At 42.0% G+C, this 17682-nt stretch overlaps 1 protein-coding gene across 17 annotated transcripts in view; it reads right to left on the reverse strand.

Moving 5' to 3' along the window:
- SUSD1 (sushi domain containing 1) overlaps positions 1-17682 on the reverse strand; it is a 288718-nt gene that overhangs the window by 148353 nt on the left and 122683 nt on the right. Inside the window, exons 16-17 of one of the 17 annotated variants that reach the window (XM_030294189.1) lie at positions 9121-9214; positions 7147-8794 (exon numbers count right to left, since the gene is read on the reverse strand). The exons of the other annotated variants lie outside the window; for them this stretch is intronic. Of the exons in view, the coding sequence (XP_030150049.1) occupies position 8794; positions 9121-9214 (95 nt within the window). The 3' untranslated portion in view covers positions 7147-8793. Of the gene's footprint in view, positions 1-7146; positions 8795-9120; positions 9215-17682 lie in introns of those variants that run through there. 17 annotated transcript variants of the gene reach the window in all.

The following is a 17682-nucleotide window of genomic DNA, read 5'->3' on the forward strand; positions in this document are numbered from 1 at the left end:
AAGATATTAGCCAACTGGATCCAACAATACATTAAAAAAATTATTCACCATGACCAAGTGGGATTTATACCTGGGATGCAGGGCTGGTTCAATATCTGCAAATCAATTAACGTGATTTATCACATCAATAAAAGAAAGGACAAGAACCAGATGATCTTCTCAATAGATGCAGAGAAAGCATTTGACAAAATATAGCATCCTTTCTTGATAAAAACCCTCAAGAAAGTAGGGGTAGAACGAACATACCTTGAGATCATAAAAGCCATATATGAACGACCCAATGATAATATCATCCTCAATGGGGAAAAACTGAGCGCTTTCCCCCTAAAGTCAGTAACAAGACAGGGATGTCCACTCTTGCCACTGTTATTCAGCATAGTATTGGAAGTCTTATCCTCTGCAATCAGACAACACAAAGAAATAAAAGGCATCCAAATCGGCCAGGAGGAGGTCAAATTTTCACTCTTCGCAGATGACATGATACTCTATATGGAAAACCCAAAAGATTCCACCAAAAAACTGCTAGAACCGATTCATGAATTCAGCAAAGTCTCAGGATATAAAATCAATGCACAGAAATCGGTTGCATTCCAATACACCAACAATGAAGCGACAGAAAGAGAAATCAAGGAATCGATCCCATTTACAGTTGCACAAAAAAACATAAAATACCTAGGAATAAATCTAACCAAAGAAGTGAGAAATCTATACACTGGAGACTAGAGAAAGCTTATGAAAGAAATTGAAGAAGACACAAAAAAATGGAAAAAGATTCCATGCTCCTGGATAGGAAGAACAAATAGTGTTAAAATGTTGATACTACCCAAAGCAGTCTACATATTCAATGCAATCCCTATCAAAGTAACACCAGCATTCTTCACAGAGCTAGAACAAATAATCCTAAAATTTGCACGGAACCAGAAAACACCCTGAATAGCCAAAGCGATCTTCAAAAAGAAAATCAAAGCAGGAGGCATCACAATCCCAGACTTACTCAAGAACAGACACTCAGATCAATGGAACAGAATAGAGAACCCAGAAATGGACCCACAAACGTATGGCCAACTAATCTTTGACAAAGCAGGGAAGAATATCCATGGAATAAAAACAGTCTCTTCAGCAAATGGTGCTGGGAAAACTGGACAGTGACATGCAGAAGAATGAACCTGGGCCACTTTCTTACACCATACACAAGAAGAAACTCAAAATGGATGAAAGACCTCAATGTAAGACAGGAAGCCATCAAAATCCTCAAGGAGAAAGCAGGCAAAAACCTCTTTGATCATGTCTGCAGCAACTTCTTACTCAACAAGTCTCCAGAGGCAAGGGAAACAAAAGCAAAAATGGAACTACTGGGACCTCATCAAAATAAAACGCTTCTGCACAGCAAAGGAAACAATCAGCAAAACTAAAAGGCAACTGATAGAATGGGAGAAGGTCTTTGCAAATGACATATCAGATAAAGGGTTAGTATCCAAAATCTGTAAAGAACTTATCAAACTCAACACCCACAAAACAAATAATCCAGTGAAGACATGGGTGAAAGACATGAATAGACACTTCTCCAAAGAAGACATCCAGATGGCCAACTGACACATGAAAAAATGCTCAACATCACTCATCATAAAGGAAATACAAAACACAACCACAATGAGATACCACCTCACCCCTGTCAGAATGGCTAACATCAACAACTCAGGGAACAACAGATGTTGGCAAGGATGCAGAGAGAGAGAATCTCTTTTGCATTGCTGGTGGGAATTCAAACTGGTGTAGCCACTCTGGAAAGCACTATGGAGGTTCCTCAAAAAATTAAACACAGAACTACCTTATCACCCAGCAACTGCACTACTAGGTATTTATCCAAGGGATACAGGTATGCTGTTTCGAAGGGACACATGCACCCCAATGTTTATAGCAGCACTATCAACAATAGCCAAAGTATGGAAAGAGCCCAAATGTCCATGGATGGATGAATGGATAAAGAAGATGTGGTGTGTGTGTGTGTGTGTGTGTGTGTGTGTGTGTGTGTGTGTGGTGGAGTATTACTTGGCAATCAAAAAGAATGAAATCATGCCATTTGCAACTATGTGGATGGAACTGCAGGGTATTATGCTAAGTGAAATTAGTCAGAGAAAGACAAAAATCATATGACTTTACTCATATGAGGACTTTAAGAGACAAAACAGATGAACATAAGGGAAGGGAAACAAAAATAACATAAAAACAGGGAGGGGGACAAAATAGAAGAGACTCATAAATATGGAGAACAAACTGAGGGTTGCTGGAGGGGTTGTGGGAGGGGTTATGGGCTAAATGGGTAAGGGGCATTAAGGAATCTACTCCTGAAATCATTGTTTCACTATATGCTAATTTGGATGTAAATTTTAAAAAAATAAAAAATAAAATTTAAAAAAAAAGGAAGTTTTCTGGGGGCACCTGGCTCAGTCAGTTGAGCATCTGACTCTTGATTTTTGCTCAGGTCATGATCCCAGGGTCATGGAATTGAGCCTCGTGTTGGGCTCTGTGCTGGGCATTGAGCCTGCTTAAGATTCTCTCTCTCTCCCTCTGCCACTCTACCCCATTCATGATCGCTCTCTCAAAAAAAAAAAAAAAAAAAAAAAAGAGAGTGTGTGGAGTGTGTTGTTAAACTTCTGGATTTCCCTCAAATTGATAGCTAAGAAATGATATCTTACTAATTTGCATTTTTCTTAAAAGTGAGGTTGAACATCTTTTTTTAAAAATGTTTTAGAGCCATTTGCATTTCTTTTTTGTGAGCTATAGTTTCATGTCCTTTGACCCCTAATTGGACTTTTTGTTTTGACCAAATTTCTAAGAAACTGAAAATAATAGGTTGCCAATACTTCCACATTCTAAAATGAGGTTTTTTAAATAGTCTTACGACACCTGATATCCAGGATGTAAAGTGATTTAAATGGAAAAGGTCAAAAGAGAGAAATTCCTTGGAGAAAGCCATTGGTGTCCCAAGAATTTTCAATCCCCCACCACAATGACAAGGGGATCTTTCCTCAGCCTGGAAAGAGAAGCTTCAAGGGGACCCCACACTCAGAGTTTCTGACTTGCGTCCCGTAAACCTTTGAAAGACACGCTGGCCTGGTAGCGGATTCCAAAGATAAGAAACTCAAGGGTCAAGAAGCTGAGGTTGTCAGGGCAGCAATAGGACAAAAAAGGGGGATCCACACTGGGAACAAGCTACACTTCCACTAATGTGAGGACAAAGGGTCAAATGAATAAGGAAACTTGTGTGGCTGGAGTGACCTGTGAGAGCAGGCGGTCCTCCATTTGGCATGGAAGGATCCCATGAGTCCAGTGGATACCTGGGAAAGTAATTATGTTGGGGGAGACACCTTGGTGTGACTTCTCCCAAAAAAGGACAGACTTCCAGGGCAGGACATCTCCAGGAACACCAGCAGTGAGAGGCCATGGGATACACGTTCAGGGGCAGGAGCTGAGGCAGTGACTTAAGAGGCCAGGATAACAAAATAGAAAATACCTAGATATACATAACACAAAATAAGCATAAGCTACCTTGTAAACTGAAAACTAGAATACTCTAGAGAGGGACACACACAAAATTAAATGGAGATACATTCCATGTTGTGAGATAGGAGCACTCTTTATTGACCACATTCCCCCCACTCCAACCAAAAAAAATAAGATTTTGGGGGGAATATGACCAAATAATTCCTTAGTTTATGTATAATAAATATGTATACATGAATAAATATATAATAAGATCTGAGAATAATCTGAGAATTAACAGAAAGAGTGGTAACTTAATTTCACTTGGTACTAAAAATCCTATTTTAAAGTTAGAACAGGGGCGCCTGGGTGGCGCAGTCGGTTAAGCGTCCGACTTCAGCCAGGTGACGATCTCGCGGTCCGTGAGTTCGAGCCCCGCGTCAGGCTCTGGGCTGATGGCTCAGAGCCTGGAGCCTGTTTCCGATTCTGTGTCTCCCTCTCTCTCTGCCCCTCCCCCGTTCATGCTCTGTCTCTCTCTGTCCCAAAAATAAATAAACGTTGAAAAAAAAATTTTTTTAATAAAAAAAAATAAAAAATAAAATAAAGTTAGAACAGGTGGTATTGGCACAGAAATAGATCAGCAGAACAAAGGAGAACATTCAGAAATAGACTTTGGTATCTAATTCAGTATATAATTCAAACCACTAGGGGAAAAAAGTCAATGAATATTAATAGGACAACTGGCTAAAACCATTTAACAGCTTAATTTAAAGAAATAAAAAAAAAAAAAAGATCCCCTCTGTCCCGAACCTCACTCTGTATACTAAAATAAATTTCAGATGGATTAAAGATTTAAATGTTTTTATTTTTTTTTTAACGTTTATTTATTTTTGAGACAGAGAGAGACAGAGCGCAAGTGGGGGAGGGGCAGAGAGAGAGGGAGACACAGAATCCGAAGCAGGCTCCAGGCTCTAAGCTGTCAGCACAGAGCCCGAGGCGGGGCTCGAACTTACAAACCGTGAGATCATGACCTGAGCTGAAGTCGGACGCTTAACCGACTGAGCCACCCAGGCGCCCCTAGATTTAAATGTTTTTTAAAACTGCTGAATTATATTTATTACCTTGAGATTGGAAGGTCCCTCAAGCAAGGCACCAAAGATACAATATATAAGGAAAAAATGGATAAATCTGACTACCTAAATTTTAAGGTTTTGTGTGGCAAGATATGACACAATCAGGGTCAAAAGGGGGAATGATAAACTAGAAAATTTGTTTATAAAATATATGACAGCCAGGAATAAAAATTACTATGATACAAAGAGCTTTTCATATCAATAAAAGACAAACCAAGTACCGAGAAAAAAGGCAATTCACCCAGACAGAATTATAAATGACCAATCAACATGCAAAAATAAAGATATGCAAATAAAGCATGGAAACATCATTTTTCACCTATCAGATTAATCAAGATGAAAGATATCAACAGTGCCCAGTGGTGCTGAGGCTTTCTACTGGTGAGATTGTAAACTGGTATAAACTTTCTGCTAAGATGCCTCTGACAATACGTAGTAAACGTAAAACATATCATTTTCAATTTCACACAATTATACAATTTGTATAAGAATAGGAAACATCTGGAAACATCCTAAATACATAATGTACAAAAGAGTATTGGCTAAATAAAATATGGCACAAAATTCTAATGCGGTCACCATTGACTGCATTTAAAAAAAATGTGCCCAGAAATGAAACAAGTTTACAAAACTACACATGTAGTTTGACCCCATTTTCGTAACCCAAAAAATGGGTTGCACCAAAAAATGTATGGATATGGATACACATGCATACACACACACATCACCAAAATGATTCATTTATTCTCCTTCTCTCTCTCAAACAATACCAACACTGCTTTTTTAATTGATTTGCTTCAATGTATCACCTGTCCACAAACTTAGGCACAAAGAAAGCCCCATCCTCTTTCCTCTCCAAAATGCAGCACTTCAGTTCAGCAACAGCAGTCATGCAGGCAAAAGTCCCCTAAAGCACTAATTGATTGACTACTACTAACATTGGTTTTCTCTTAGATGAATAGAATGGAAAAATAGAAGGTTTAGAAACTCCAAATGTGAGATCAGCAATAAAAAGGGAACACCTTTTTACTTCCTTTAACATCACTTTAAGTATTAACTTGATCCCAAACTAATGTGGAATTGCAAGATAATCACTTTTGCTCTGGTCTTGGGTTAAGTGCCCAGCTACAGTTTCAGGTCTTGAGTCAGAGACAAACTATTACCTATTTCCCCTAATTAACCTCCAACTCTTTGGTGATTTGTGGCTCCTTGTAGAAGAGATCTCAGGGGGAGATACCTTTTACTGAAAAGACAGATAAAAGAAGATCGGCTACAGTAGAAAGGTCAATGGTTAAAATACATATATGGAGAGAGAAACACAAAGGCCTGGCTCTCCCCAAAACCAAAAGGATGTCCAAAGGTGAGCTCAAGGCCAGTCAAATCCCAGGAATGAGGACTAGACTTGCATCAGATGACTCGGCCCCACAACTCAGGTCACATACCTGTCTGAACCCATTTCTCCATTCTAAAGTGGGAAAAACGGTAACCCCTAACCTTCCCACCACACATGATTGCTATGAGGATGGAATAGAAGAATGTGTATAAACAAAAACTCCAGTGGAGATAAACAAAAACCTCAGGCATGCAGACACACAAATCAGCCAGGGAACAATCTGCTCCTATCTGGTCAACCTCTAATTTTGATTCCTAACCTAGAAGGGAGCTCACAACTGGGTCCCAGTGCTCACCTCTACACGCTTCTCCATGACAGTCAATAGGGGGAGATCCTGCCTCCATCCTCAGCTTGGACCTGGCTTTATTTAGAGGCACTCCAAAGCGACTCCAAGTGCTGCCTGGGCAGCCCTTGGGCAGACAGACCCTGCATTCTCCCGGGAAGACCCATTATTGCTCTCCTGAGATGCCCTCCCCACCTTAACCACGAATCCGCTTGGGGGAAAAAAAAAAAGAACAGTATTGTGGTAAAGCTCCCAGGTGAATTTAGAGAACCTCAAGCTGCCCGCCGCCATGTTTATGAGGAAACTGTTAGAAAAGAACTGCAGAAAGATATACATCCTTTCTGCAAACTTCAGCACCTGCTTCTGTTCAGTAATACTACTGAGCAACTGTGTTATGTACTCAGAAGTACAGTTTACTGAACATTTTACTTAATATTTAGTCAGTTATTTTACCCAGAAACTTTTGATACTGAGCAGGTGGGATTTCTTGCTTTCAACGACAATTTTGCCAAGTTCCCATGTGGACCACAGTAACTTCTTTGGCAGTTAATTTTAGAGCTGGAAATTAAGGGGGCTACAGAAACATATGGTATTTACAGAACCAGTAAAACAACAACAACAACAACAACAACAATAAATTCAGATTTTCTCTTTGGATAGAGGAGACTTTAGGAAAAACCTTACTCATCAGAGACCCTACCCTACAGTAACCACAATAATTTGTAAGGATTCCAAATTTCATTCAAGAGCTGTGAAAATAGTATGAGTTTGAATAGTTGCACATAAAGATTAAAAGCAGAAAGGTATTTGTATTAGTCTTTTGAGAGCTCTACTCTATAAATCACCTAAGATGAGAGCAGGAAAGTTTCTAAACACTCATCTGCAGTTGTAGTCCAAGATAGTACCTCAGAGGACAAAAGACAACTATTCCTAATACTGCCTAAGCCGGCAGGGCCAGGGGCCGACAGCTGTCACTGAACATCCAGGTGTCAGGATATTGCTTCCCTCTCTCTGACTCTTCCTAACTGAGGAGATATACTTGGACCTGGATCTCCCAGGGCAGCTTCATAGACAGTTTCCACCTGTTTCTACTGTTCCTATTGTTTCCTCATCTGTAATACACAAGCTCAGACCACACAGATCTGACCCTCACTAACACCCAGGAAGCTCATGGAGAGAGGACACACAAGTCCATCCTATCAGAAAGACTGTCCCTTTTCCTCAGGACTGCAACACTGCACAGTTCCAGGGCCACGTTCATATGCACCTTGCCCTGAGGTTATACAATATAACTGTCTCCTGGTTTCCTCCCCCTTGCTTTTTATTCTCCAGGCCTAGAAGAGGGAGAAAAGGGATAATACCATTGTTACTCAGGAAAGCCACACGCCTCTGTCTTCTCCATTCATTTCTTACTGAGCCTTGGAATTACACCACCAGTTAGAGAAGAAAGTTAAAGAACACTGATTCAGAGTTTAAAAGCCAAATCTAGTACATTCCGTCTGTAAATTCAGCAAGTTGACGGTGGGCCCACGGCTGCTTGCATTTAATGTGTCATGATTCATGATAAAGGAACAGTCATAGTTATTGAGGTTGTAGGTAAAGGGGAAGATTACACATCACTCACCTTCTTCCCCCTTCCCTATGAACACATGGATTCTGGCCATGGGCTTTATAACGTTTCAACCCATTGTTACTAAAGGAAGGCACAGGTCATTTATATCAGAGAGTAATAAAAAAGGTAGACAAGGCTGCTATAAACTTTGGTGTGGAAGAGAAGAACTGACTAAATTAACAGAATATTTTTATTGGAATGAAAACTTGTGGCTTTTGATTACCTGTAAACCAATGGATCTGTATCAAAGCGACACTGCCTAACACACATTGCAGGGAACTTACTGGAGTCAGGCCGGGTTAGTATACTATTAGCATGTCGATCGATTGTAAGAAAAGGGTTGCTTCTAAAATGTTTGACAAGTTTGCCTACTGTCAAAGAGCTCTATCCTTTTGAATGACCTCCTTCATAAAGGCAAATTCTAGCCCAAACTTAAGTCCCCCTCATCGCTCATTGTAAAAGGATGGATTCCAAATTAATTCAGAGATGCCATAAAGGAAGATGCAGAGACTCTCTTGTATTCAATGTCCAGAAGAGCTGACTCTCAGGTATCACTCAGAGGAAGACAAGGGTCCAGCCCACATGATCTTTGGCCTGTGGTCAATATTATATTGTATATCAAGGGTCTCACGTTCACACACAGAACTGGTTGTGTAGCAAGCAGAGAAGACATCAGCAATTCCTGAGTTTCCTCCTTTTGGGGAATTCCACAGAGGTATTCACCATCCTGAATCCAGAAACGGGACCAAGCTGGGAATGGAAAAAGTTGCGGACCCATACACACCTGGGTGGAAGCCACATGGGGCCTCTGTCTAGGCAGGCACCTGAGAAACAGCCATAACATCTGCCCCAGCACCGTGCATCCTCCACAGGTAGTGCCCGTCTGCAATCTAGATGTGGAGGAGGAAAAGAGTCCATTGACACACTCTGGTTTTCCCTTGGTGTATCTCTATGTGCAGCTCATGTACCCTCATGGGAAGCAGCATGGGAAATCAGCACAGCCATCACCAACCCTGCTCTTTTTCTGCACCAGAAGCACATCTCCCTCCCTGCCCGAAGGTGTAGACTACTCGTGCCTTTCACCTGCTGAGTGCTGAGCCCAGGACAACCTCTGCCCACATCCCCTTTGGCTCTCCTCAATCCCAGCTGTTCTCATGACTCCAACCCCATCCTTCCGCCATTCCGCTCATTTCTCAAAAATGACAGTCTCACATACCACACGGCTGAGAAGGACAGGAATGCGAGAATAATCACAACAGCCACGGAGCCCAGCCCAACGCCCACCATCTGCTGCAGCATGAATGACGAATCTGCGGAACAAAACCACATGCTAAGCCCACAGCAGGAATCGTGGCCTTCCCAGGAGGCACAGGTGCACCTGTACTCACTACATTTTAACCCAGAGCTTGGCCCCATTTACTAAACCATCCCAAGAATGCTCAGAGTGCCTCTGTGTCCCCTGAGTTGGCCTGGAGGGTGTAGGGCCTAAGGAAAATACAGTTCCAGGGGATTTCTGAAGAGGAAATAGAAAACCAGGCCACATTCAAGTTACAAGGGATAAAAAAGCTCATCTTGTTGTGAATACAAATACAGCAGACCGTGTTGCTTGTATTGGTCCTCTCTCAACCAATTATGCCTGAAAGTTTTTTTTTTTTTTAATTTTTTTTTTTTCAACATTTTTATTTATTTTTGGGACAGAGAGAGACAGAGCGTGAATGGGGGAGGGGCACAGAGAGAGGGAGACACAGAATCGGAAACAGGCTCCAGGCTCCGAGCCATCAGCCCAGAGCCTGACGCGGGGCTCGAACTCACGGACCGCGAGATCGTGACCTGGCTGAAGTCGGACGCTTAACCGACTGCGCCACCCAGGCGCCCCATGCCTGAAAGTTTTTATAGGCAGTTTTCGTTTGCGTTGAGGAAGAAAGAAGTCATTCTGATATCGTTTGGATTTTTGCTCCAAAAATGATAGGTAGGTCCAGTGGTCAAACACAGCAAACAAATCCTCCCTGCCGGATAGAGTCATCTGTCATTTTCCCTGCACACCTACAAGGACAGCACCTCCCTGCTCTGCTCAGCAGGTTGCCATGAGGATAAAGTAAGAAAATTGATGTAAAACCTCTTTGGAGGATGTGTATATGTTCTCTTTGGGGGGTTTCATATGTCAACCCCAGGGGGATGCTTTGTTATAAACCAAAAGACACCCACATTTGAGTTGCACATTTGGGCCAAGTGACTGAATCAGAGCATCGTGTTCTACACTAAAGGGCTCATTTTCATTTGCAAACAACTTATTTAGCATTTACTATATGCCAAACACTGTTCTAATTACTTCTCCTAACTACCCAGTGAGGACTATAATAATAGTGTATTGCAATAATAGTGCCCAGCGTAATAATAGTACATGGGACACTATTATTATTATTATTCCCGTTTTACAGATGAGGAATGGAGGCACGGAGTGGTTCAACAACTTGCCCAAGGTGACCTAGCTAATAAACAACAGAGCCAGATCCAAACCCAAGCTGTCTGGTTCCAGCATCTTTGCTTTTAACCATAACACCATGCTTTCCCAGTGCAGATCTGAGCTACATGGTCTACAGCAGAGAAGGTCATGTTCCCCCCTCGTGTAGGCCCTGTCCTTTCCTGCACAGGCTGAGGATGATGGGGTCTCGGACTGTAGCAGCGTAAAAGACCAACTGTGCAATGGTGCCACCAGACATCAAAAAGATCTTGCGGGATGACCCTGCATGCATAGAATTAGAAAGAAAAATACCGAGGCACCTGGGTAGCTCAGTCGGTTAAGCATCTGACTCTTGATTTCGGCTCAGGTCATGATCTCATGGTTTGTGGGACTGAGCCGCACATTGGGCTCTGCGCTGACAGCACAAAGCCTGCTTGGGATTCTCTCTCTCCTTCTCTCTCTGTCCCTCCCCCACTTGCACGCACTCTCTCTCAAAATAAATAAAACGTAAAAAAAGAAAAAGAAAAATGCCATCAAGCCATGGAATAAATGTAAAGAAGCACAACTAAATCCAAATTTTGCCAAATGATTTGCCGTGGTTTTTACTGCCAGAACATCCAAACATTTCATTTTTCTGTACCCTCCTGTTACCAATGCCCCAGGCACATGCTTAGTCTGCCCCTTGGGTCATCCAGCACTGCCTTGGAAGAGTTGAAAACAGCAAAAGCAAAGCTCTGTTAAGTAAGGAGGGGCTTGAGAGGAAAATTAGTAGCCCCTGGACTTGAGACCCTCAAACATAGATGACTCCCTTCCTTGGCAGTGAAAGAGGCACATCTGAGAAGAGTTCCTGCTACTTAACTTTTTCATTACTTAATTTGCGCTACAGCAGCCACTGGACACAATGTGGCTATTTAAATCTACACTAGTTTCCATTAAATTAAAAGTTCAGTTTCTCAGTCATATCATTTCAAGTGCTCAATTTCAAGTACACATTTCAAGTGCCCAGTAGCCACACGTGGCTAGTTGCTACCATATTGGACAGCACAGCTTCAAAATCTTCCCACTGTTGCAGAAAGCTATGTTGATTGGCACCTGCTCAGATCTCTCCAACCAGGCTAGGAGCAGTTGGGTTCTGTTCTCTAATAGGGTAGCTGGCACCAGCAAAAGCAGCCATGGACTACACTTCTTGCTAAAAAGCTCTGCAAAATCCATTACCTCAGAAAGTGTTTTCAGGAGACTTTCTGGAAAAAAAACATGGCTTATGCTGTTTGGCTACCTTTAATATTCAGGGGAAAGAAAAAAAAATGTCTTGGTGTTTTAAGAGGCCATACTACAAAATGGAAGGATGTGGTTACACTAGAAATTAGTGGTGAAAAAAAAAAAAAAAAAAACTAGGAGAGTGACTCACATTATTAGTGATAAACAGTGCGGTATCAGCATAGGAATGAATATACTGGAACATAACAGCCTAGAAATAAACCCACGTATACCAAATAAATTTCAGAGCTTAAATACTGAAGTCGGGTTGTCCAAGTCTGTAACTGTGGACTCTGGACAAGTTGCTTCGCCATTCTGTGCCTCAGTTTCCCCACTGAGGGATGATCGAGTAACATGGGAATGATAATAACAGTGTCCACCTCATTGGGTTATTGTGAGAAACAGATGAGGTAAGTCATGTTAGCACTGTGCCTGGTACGCAGTAAGCAACTGGCAAATGTTAGCTATTGTTAATTATTGTTTTGTTACTGTTTCAAATCATTAGGGGAAATGACACATCACTCGTAACTAGTGTTGAGAAAATTGGCTGGCCATTTAGAATAAAAGGATTTTGACCATTTGAGCTTATACTATATATGCCAAAATAAAACCCGGACAGGTTAAAGGCTCAAATAGCAACCTAAAAAAATTAGAACAAAATGTAAGTGAATGCCTACCTAAAATATTTATCTAAAGCAGGTGAGAATTTTCTAAGCATTATTTACTAATGCAGAAACCATAATGCTAACTGCTGGGAACTACTGTGGCTCCTACCACAAAGCCACCTCTTAAAAGATTTTGCCTGGCCTTGACTTCAAGTTATCATCGACTACACTTTGCAAAGCCTATCTTCCTTCTACAAAGTTCCATGTTCTTTGCTCATCTCCAGCCTGCTTTCTCTTCACCATTTCTCAAAGACCACTTGCAGTGGTCCACTGGCTCATGTGAAAACTGTATGAACCTGCATTATAGAATGTGCTTCATCCAGGTCAGAAGACTTTATGTGAAGCAGTTAGCTCTTCTCTTGCTTTGAAATGTCCCCTCACAAACCAACAGGACAGAAGCAAAGTGGGAGTGTATGAACCTGACTTTCTCTTGACCATCCACCAGCAGGACATCATTTACCCTAAGCCACATGCCTGCCCAACTACTCCTTACCCTACACAGAAGTATTGGACAATCATCTTTTTTGTTCTGCATAACATGACTTGGGTTCTGGCTCCAGGCATGGTTCTTGCTGGTATGCATCTCTTGGTCTACTTTGTGCATGTAGTCTGTGAAAATCTGAGTCCATCCAATCCAAAGTGTTCACAGTGTAGCCACACAAGATTTCTTTAGGGACTTCCCGCCGTTAATTCCTCACTGAGAACATTTACGGCTGACCAATTTGTATTACATTTTTTAAAGTTCTGCCATCCTCTGGTTACCCTCCCTTCCACGGTTTCATGCTATAAAATCATGCTTATTTTTCTTCTGAATCACTTGTAGAATATTCTATCAGAAACTGAGGTGAGTGAGTCATGTGTTATATCACAGATTTGCAGTGACTCAACCTTGACAGAGTAAATCCATTAGGCTAAACTCCACCATTCTCTTCAGGGTGGCTCCCTGAGTAGGTACAGTGTTCAGGAGGAATGACAGGCCTTCTCTGGGCTTATCTTCAACTCTTGCACTAATGCAAATATCACAGGTGCTGAGGAGCAAGTTAGAAAGACCCTGTGCCTACTCTCAGGCTCTGGGACAGCTTGAAAACTGCCTATGGATGTGGACATTTTTTTCATGAATTTACACAAGCAGGGCCATTTCCTGAAAACAATAATTCTGTTCTGCAAAAGGTACAAATAATTAGCACCATGACTTGTTTGGCATGTGAAATTCCTGTCTGCTATTCTAGGGTCTCCTCACTTGAATTCCCTGCAGAGGAGGAGACGGCGAAGGAGATCAAAGTAGAAGATTAATTTAGAGATAAGTAACACCTGATGAATCAGCAACTTTTTAAAAATTCATTTTCGGGGCGCCTGGGTGGCTTGGTCGGTTAAGCGTCCGACTTCGGCTCAGGTCATGATCTCACGGTCCGTGAGTTCAAGCCCCGCATCGGGCTCTGTGCTGACCGCTCAGAGCCTGGAGCCTGTTCCAGATTCTGTGTCTCCCTCTCTCTCTGCCCCTCCCCTGTTCATGCTCTGTCTCTCTCTGTCTCAAAAATAAATAAATGTTTAAAAAAAATTTTTTTTTTAATAAAAAAAAATTCATTTTCTACTGCAGCTTCCAAATTACCATAAACTTAGCAGCTGGCCCCCATTCATTAGCTCGCACCTCTGTAGGCCAGAAGCTCAGGCACAGTGTGACTGGGTCCTCTGCTCAGCGTCTTCCAAGGCTGAAATCAATGTGTCAGGTGGTCTGCCTTTCCCTCTGGAGCCTCTGGGGAAGAACCTACTTCCAAATTCCTTGCAGCTGCAGGACTGAGGTCCCCATATTCTTACTGGCTATCAACCATTGGTGGCTCAGCTCCTATGGGCCACCCACATTCCTGCCATGTGGTTCCCTCCATCTTCAAAGACAGTAGGAGAAACCCTTATGTCAGATCCATCTCTCCCTTTGAATCTCCAATCTCCCCTGTTTCTGACCCCTAGATCCAGACTGAAAGGGCTCATGTGAAGGTCAGGTCCATCTGGATAATCTATTTGGGATCTTAATTACATCTTCAAATCCTTTCACGGCAACACTGAGAATAGCCTTTGAATGAGTAAATGAGAGAAGGTGGGTGTCCAGCAGTGGCCACATTATAATTCTGCCTACCACAATTATGCAGGTTTAAAATATGCATGCGTGTGTGTGTGTGTGTGTGTGTGTGTACGTACATGTGTGTAGCATACACAAACATAAACATACACACTAGGATTAGATCTTAAGGTAACTCTTCCCTGGCTTATTTAAGTATTACACTTCCTATGCTTCATTTTTCATCAGACTATGCGGCTGGCTCACCAGTAATCATCCAACCCAATGGGTTCCAGGCACTGCTCCACTCTTCAAACGTGTTCCCTCAGGGTATGAAATCTAGTATGAAAGGACAAGTGCACCAGTTTCTCTAAAGTATGGCAGAATGGCTAAGGAGAGGGAGAGGGAGAGGAAGAGGGAAGAAGGGAGAGAGAGAGAGGGCGTTCCTGCCTGTTGAGTAAATTTTAAGAAGCTTCAGGGAGGAGACAGCATTTGATTTTAATCTTGATGAATAGGTGGGATTGTAACAAACTCATGAGCAAAGATTACAGGAAGGTTATAGGGCAATCCAGGTGGAAATAAGCAAGTAACCGTATGAGCAAAGACATTGAGGAAAATAAGCAAGGGCCGTAACCAGAGAAGAGCTAGCACATCATTTTGAATGGAGAAGGAGAGATGCAACTAGAAGGGCATGCTGGTGTCCAAGTGAGGCCTTAGAAACCAGTCTAAAATGTAATGGAGAACCATGGAAGAACCATCAGGGGAAATAGGAAAATCAGAGCCACAGTTTGGACAGATGAGTCAGGCATGTAGGCTGGAGTGAAGAAGGAAACCCTGGGGTGCCTGGGTGTCTCAATCAGTTAAGTGTCCGACTTCGGCTCAGGTCATGATCTCATGGTCCGGAAGTTCAAGACCTGCTTCGGGCTCTGTGCTGACAGCTCAGAGCCTAGAGCCTGCTTCGGATTCTGTGTCTCCTTCTCTCTCTGCTCCTCCCCGACTCTCTCTCTCTCTCTCTCTTTCAAAAATAAACATTAAAAAAAATTTTTTTTTAAAAAGAAGGAAACTATGAACACCATGATGGAAGAGGAGAAAGGAGGCTTTGCCCACTGTCTGTGCTACAGATAATAAAAGCCTATGCACAAGGGGACGAATCCAGAAATGAGACTAGCACACCCTAGGCGTAAAATGTGGCTGAAAGGGAAAGGGTCACTAATGACTCAGGGGTTTCATGCCTATGACTGAAGAGTGTTCTGTGATTACAGTGTGTGATCATCTCCCATATATCAAATGACTTTGCTTTGTGACTCAGGAAATCACAGACTCAGTACTTTGTGGCTGGAAGGGATCAGAAAGATTGTGGTAAGAGGCAGCTGAGAACCTGCCAAGTTAAATATAATTGCAAAGGCCCTCAGCTGATTAGTAGCAAGGCTCAAGCAAGGAAGCCCAGGCCTCCCCATTTCCCATCAAACCAACTGCTGGTTCCCTGCTAATCACAAAGCCCTTTTAGGAGCAATCTGCGTCAGGTAAGTAGCATAATTTGTCACTGGGCAAAGGCAAGAATGGGGCCATTGCTCGGCAAATGAACTGGAACAAGTTCAGGACTAATCTGGATCCTGCAAATTATTTTGTGAGATGGCAGTCTCCAACATTTTTGCGAAAGGCGACTGCCAAAGGTGTGTGCACAGTACAGGTAATGTTTGTACAATATAGAGTAGAATTGCCTTCAGAATTTCAATATTACACTGGGTTTTCTATTATCTCCAGAGCCTCCCAGTACTTTGATTTCAAAGGTTTGAACCCTCTTTCAACACTGGTTTTTAAGTTGAGAGGGGGTAAAAAGGTACCACCAAAAGCCACGTAGACATTTCCAAAGCAAAATCCTCCCTGTTAAGTTAATCACAGTAGAATGACTATAGCCAGCTCTTTGGCCATTTCTTCCACCCAGTTTGAGTTTGCTAATCATATCAAACAGCTGCTGAAAGCCGTGGATTCTGGAAGCTATTTCTATGTCCAGGAGGCCTGCAAATCTCCATTCTTCTGATAAAAGCACCTTTTTTCTTTGTGGGAACTCTATTCCCATCCTTATAGCCTTAGGGAATGGATTGGCTGCAAAATGTCCAAATGTTGAAATACGTGGCTATTTCTTGTGGCTTTCATTTAAATTCCATGACAGGGGTGGGAATGCAAGCTGGTGCAGCCACTCTGGAAAACACTATGGAGGTTCCTCAAAAAACTAAAAACAGAACTACCCTACGACCCAGCAATTGCACTACTAGGTATTTACCCAAGGGATACAGGTATGCTGTTTCGAAGGGACACATGCACCCCAATGTTTATAGCAGTGCTATCAACAATAGCCAATATATACATACATACAGTGGAGTATTACTCGGCAATCAAAAAGAATGAAATCTTGCCATTTGCAACTACGTGGATGGAACTGGAGGGTGTTATGCAAAGTGAAATTAGTCAGTCAGAGAAAGACAAAAATCATATGACTTCACTCATATGAGGACTTTAAGAGAGAAAACAGATGAACATAAGGGAAGGGAAACAAAAATAACATAAAAACAGGGAGGGGGACAAAGCATAAGAGACTCATAAATATGGAGAACAAACTGAGGGTTGCTGGAGGGGTTGCGGGAGGGGGGATGGGCTAAATGGGTAAGGGGCATTAAGGAATCTACTCTTGAAATCATTGTTGCACTATACACTAATTTGGATGTAAATTAAAAAAATAAAATAAAAAAATAATTCCAAGACAGGGAGCTTAGCCCATCTACACACAGAAGTGTAACAACACACATCTTTGTTAAGAAAGACCCTCACTAATTATGCTAAGTGAGATAAGTCAGACATAGAAAGACAAATATACGATCATATTTATATGTGAAATCTAAAAAGGGAGAACTCATAGAAATAGAGAGTAGAATGGTAGTTGCCAGGGTCAGGGGGGTGGGGAGAAATGGGGTGATGTTGGCCAGAGTACAAACTTCCAGTTATAAAATGAATAAGTACTAGGGATCTAATGTACAACATGGCAACTATAATTAACAATACTATATTAAATACTTGAAAGCTGCCGAGAGAGTAGATCTTAAATGTTCACACATAACACAAATATACATGGTAATCATGTGAGCTGATGGAGGTGTTAACTAACTTTACTGTGGTAATCATTTTGCAATATAGATCAAGTCACCACCTTAAATTCAATGTTATATGTAAATTATATCTCAAGAGAGTAGAGGGGGGTGGGGCACAAAGACCCTCGCTGCCTGGCAACCACAATCCAATGGTCTGGTAATGCGCCTTGCCCAGTAAAAAAGCCATGTCCTCTGC

This window comes from Lynx canadensis, chromosome D4, assembly GCF_007474595.2.
Source record: "Lynx canadensis isolate LIC74 chromosome D4, mLynCan4.pri.v2, whole genome shotgun sequence".
NCBI lineage: Eukaryota > Metazoa > Chordata > Mammalia > Carnivora > Felidae > Lynx > Lynx canadensis.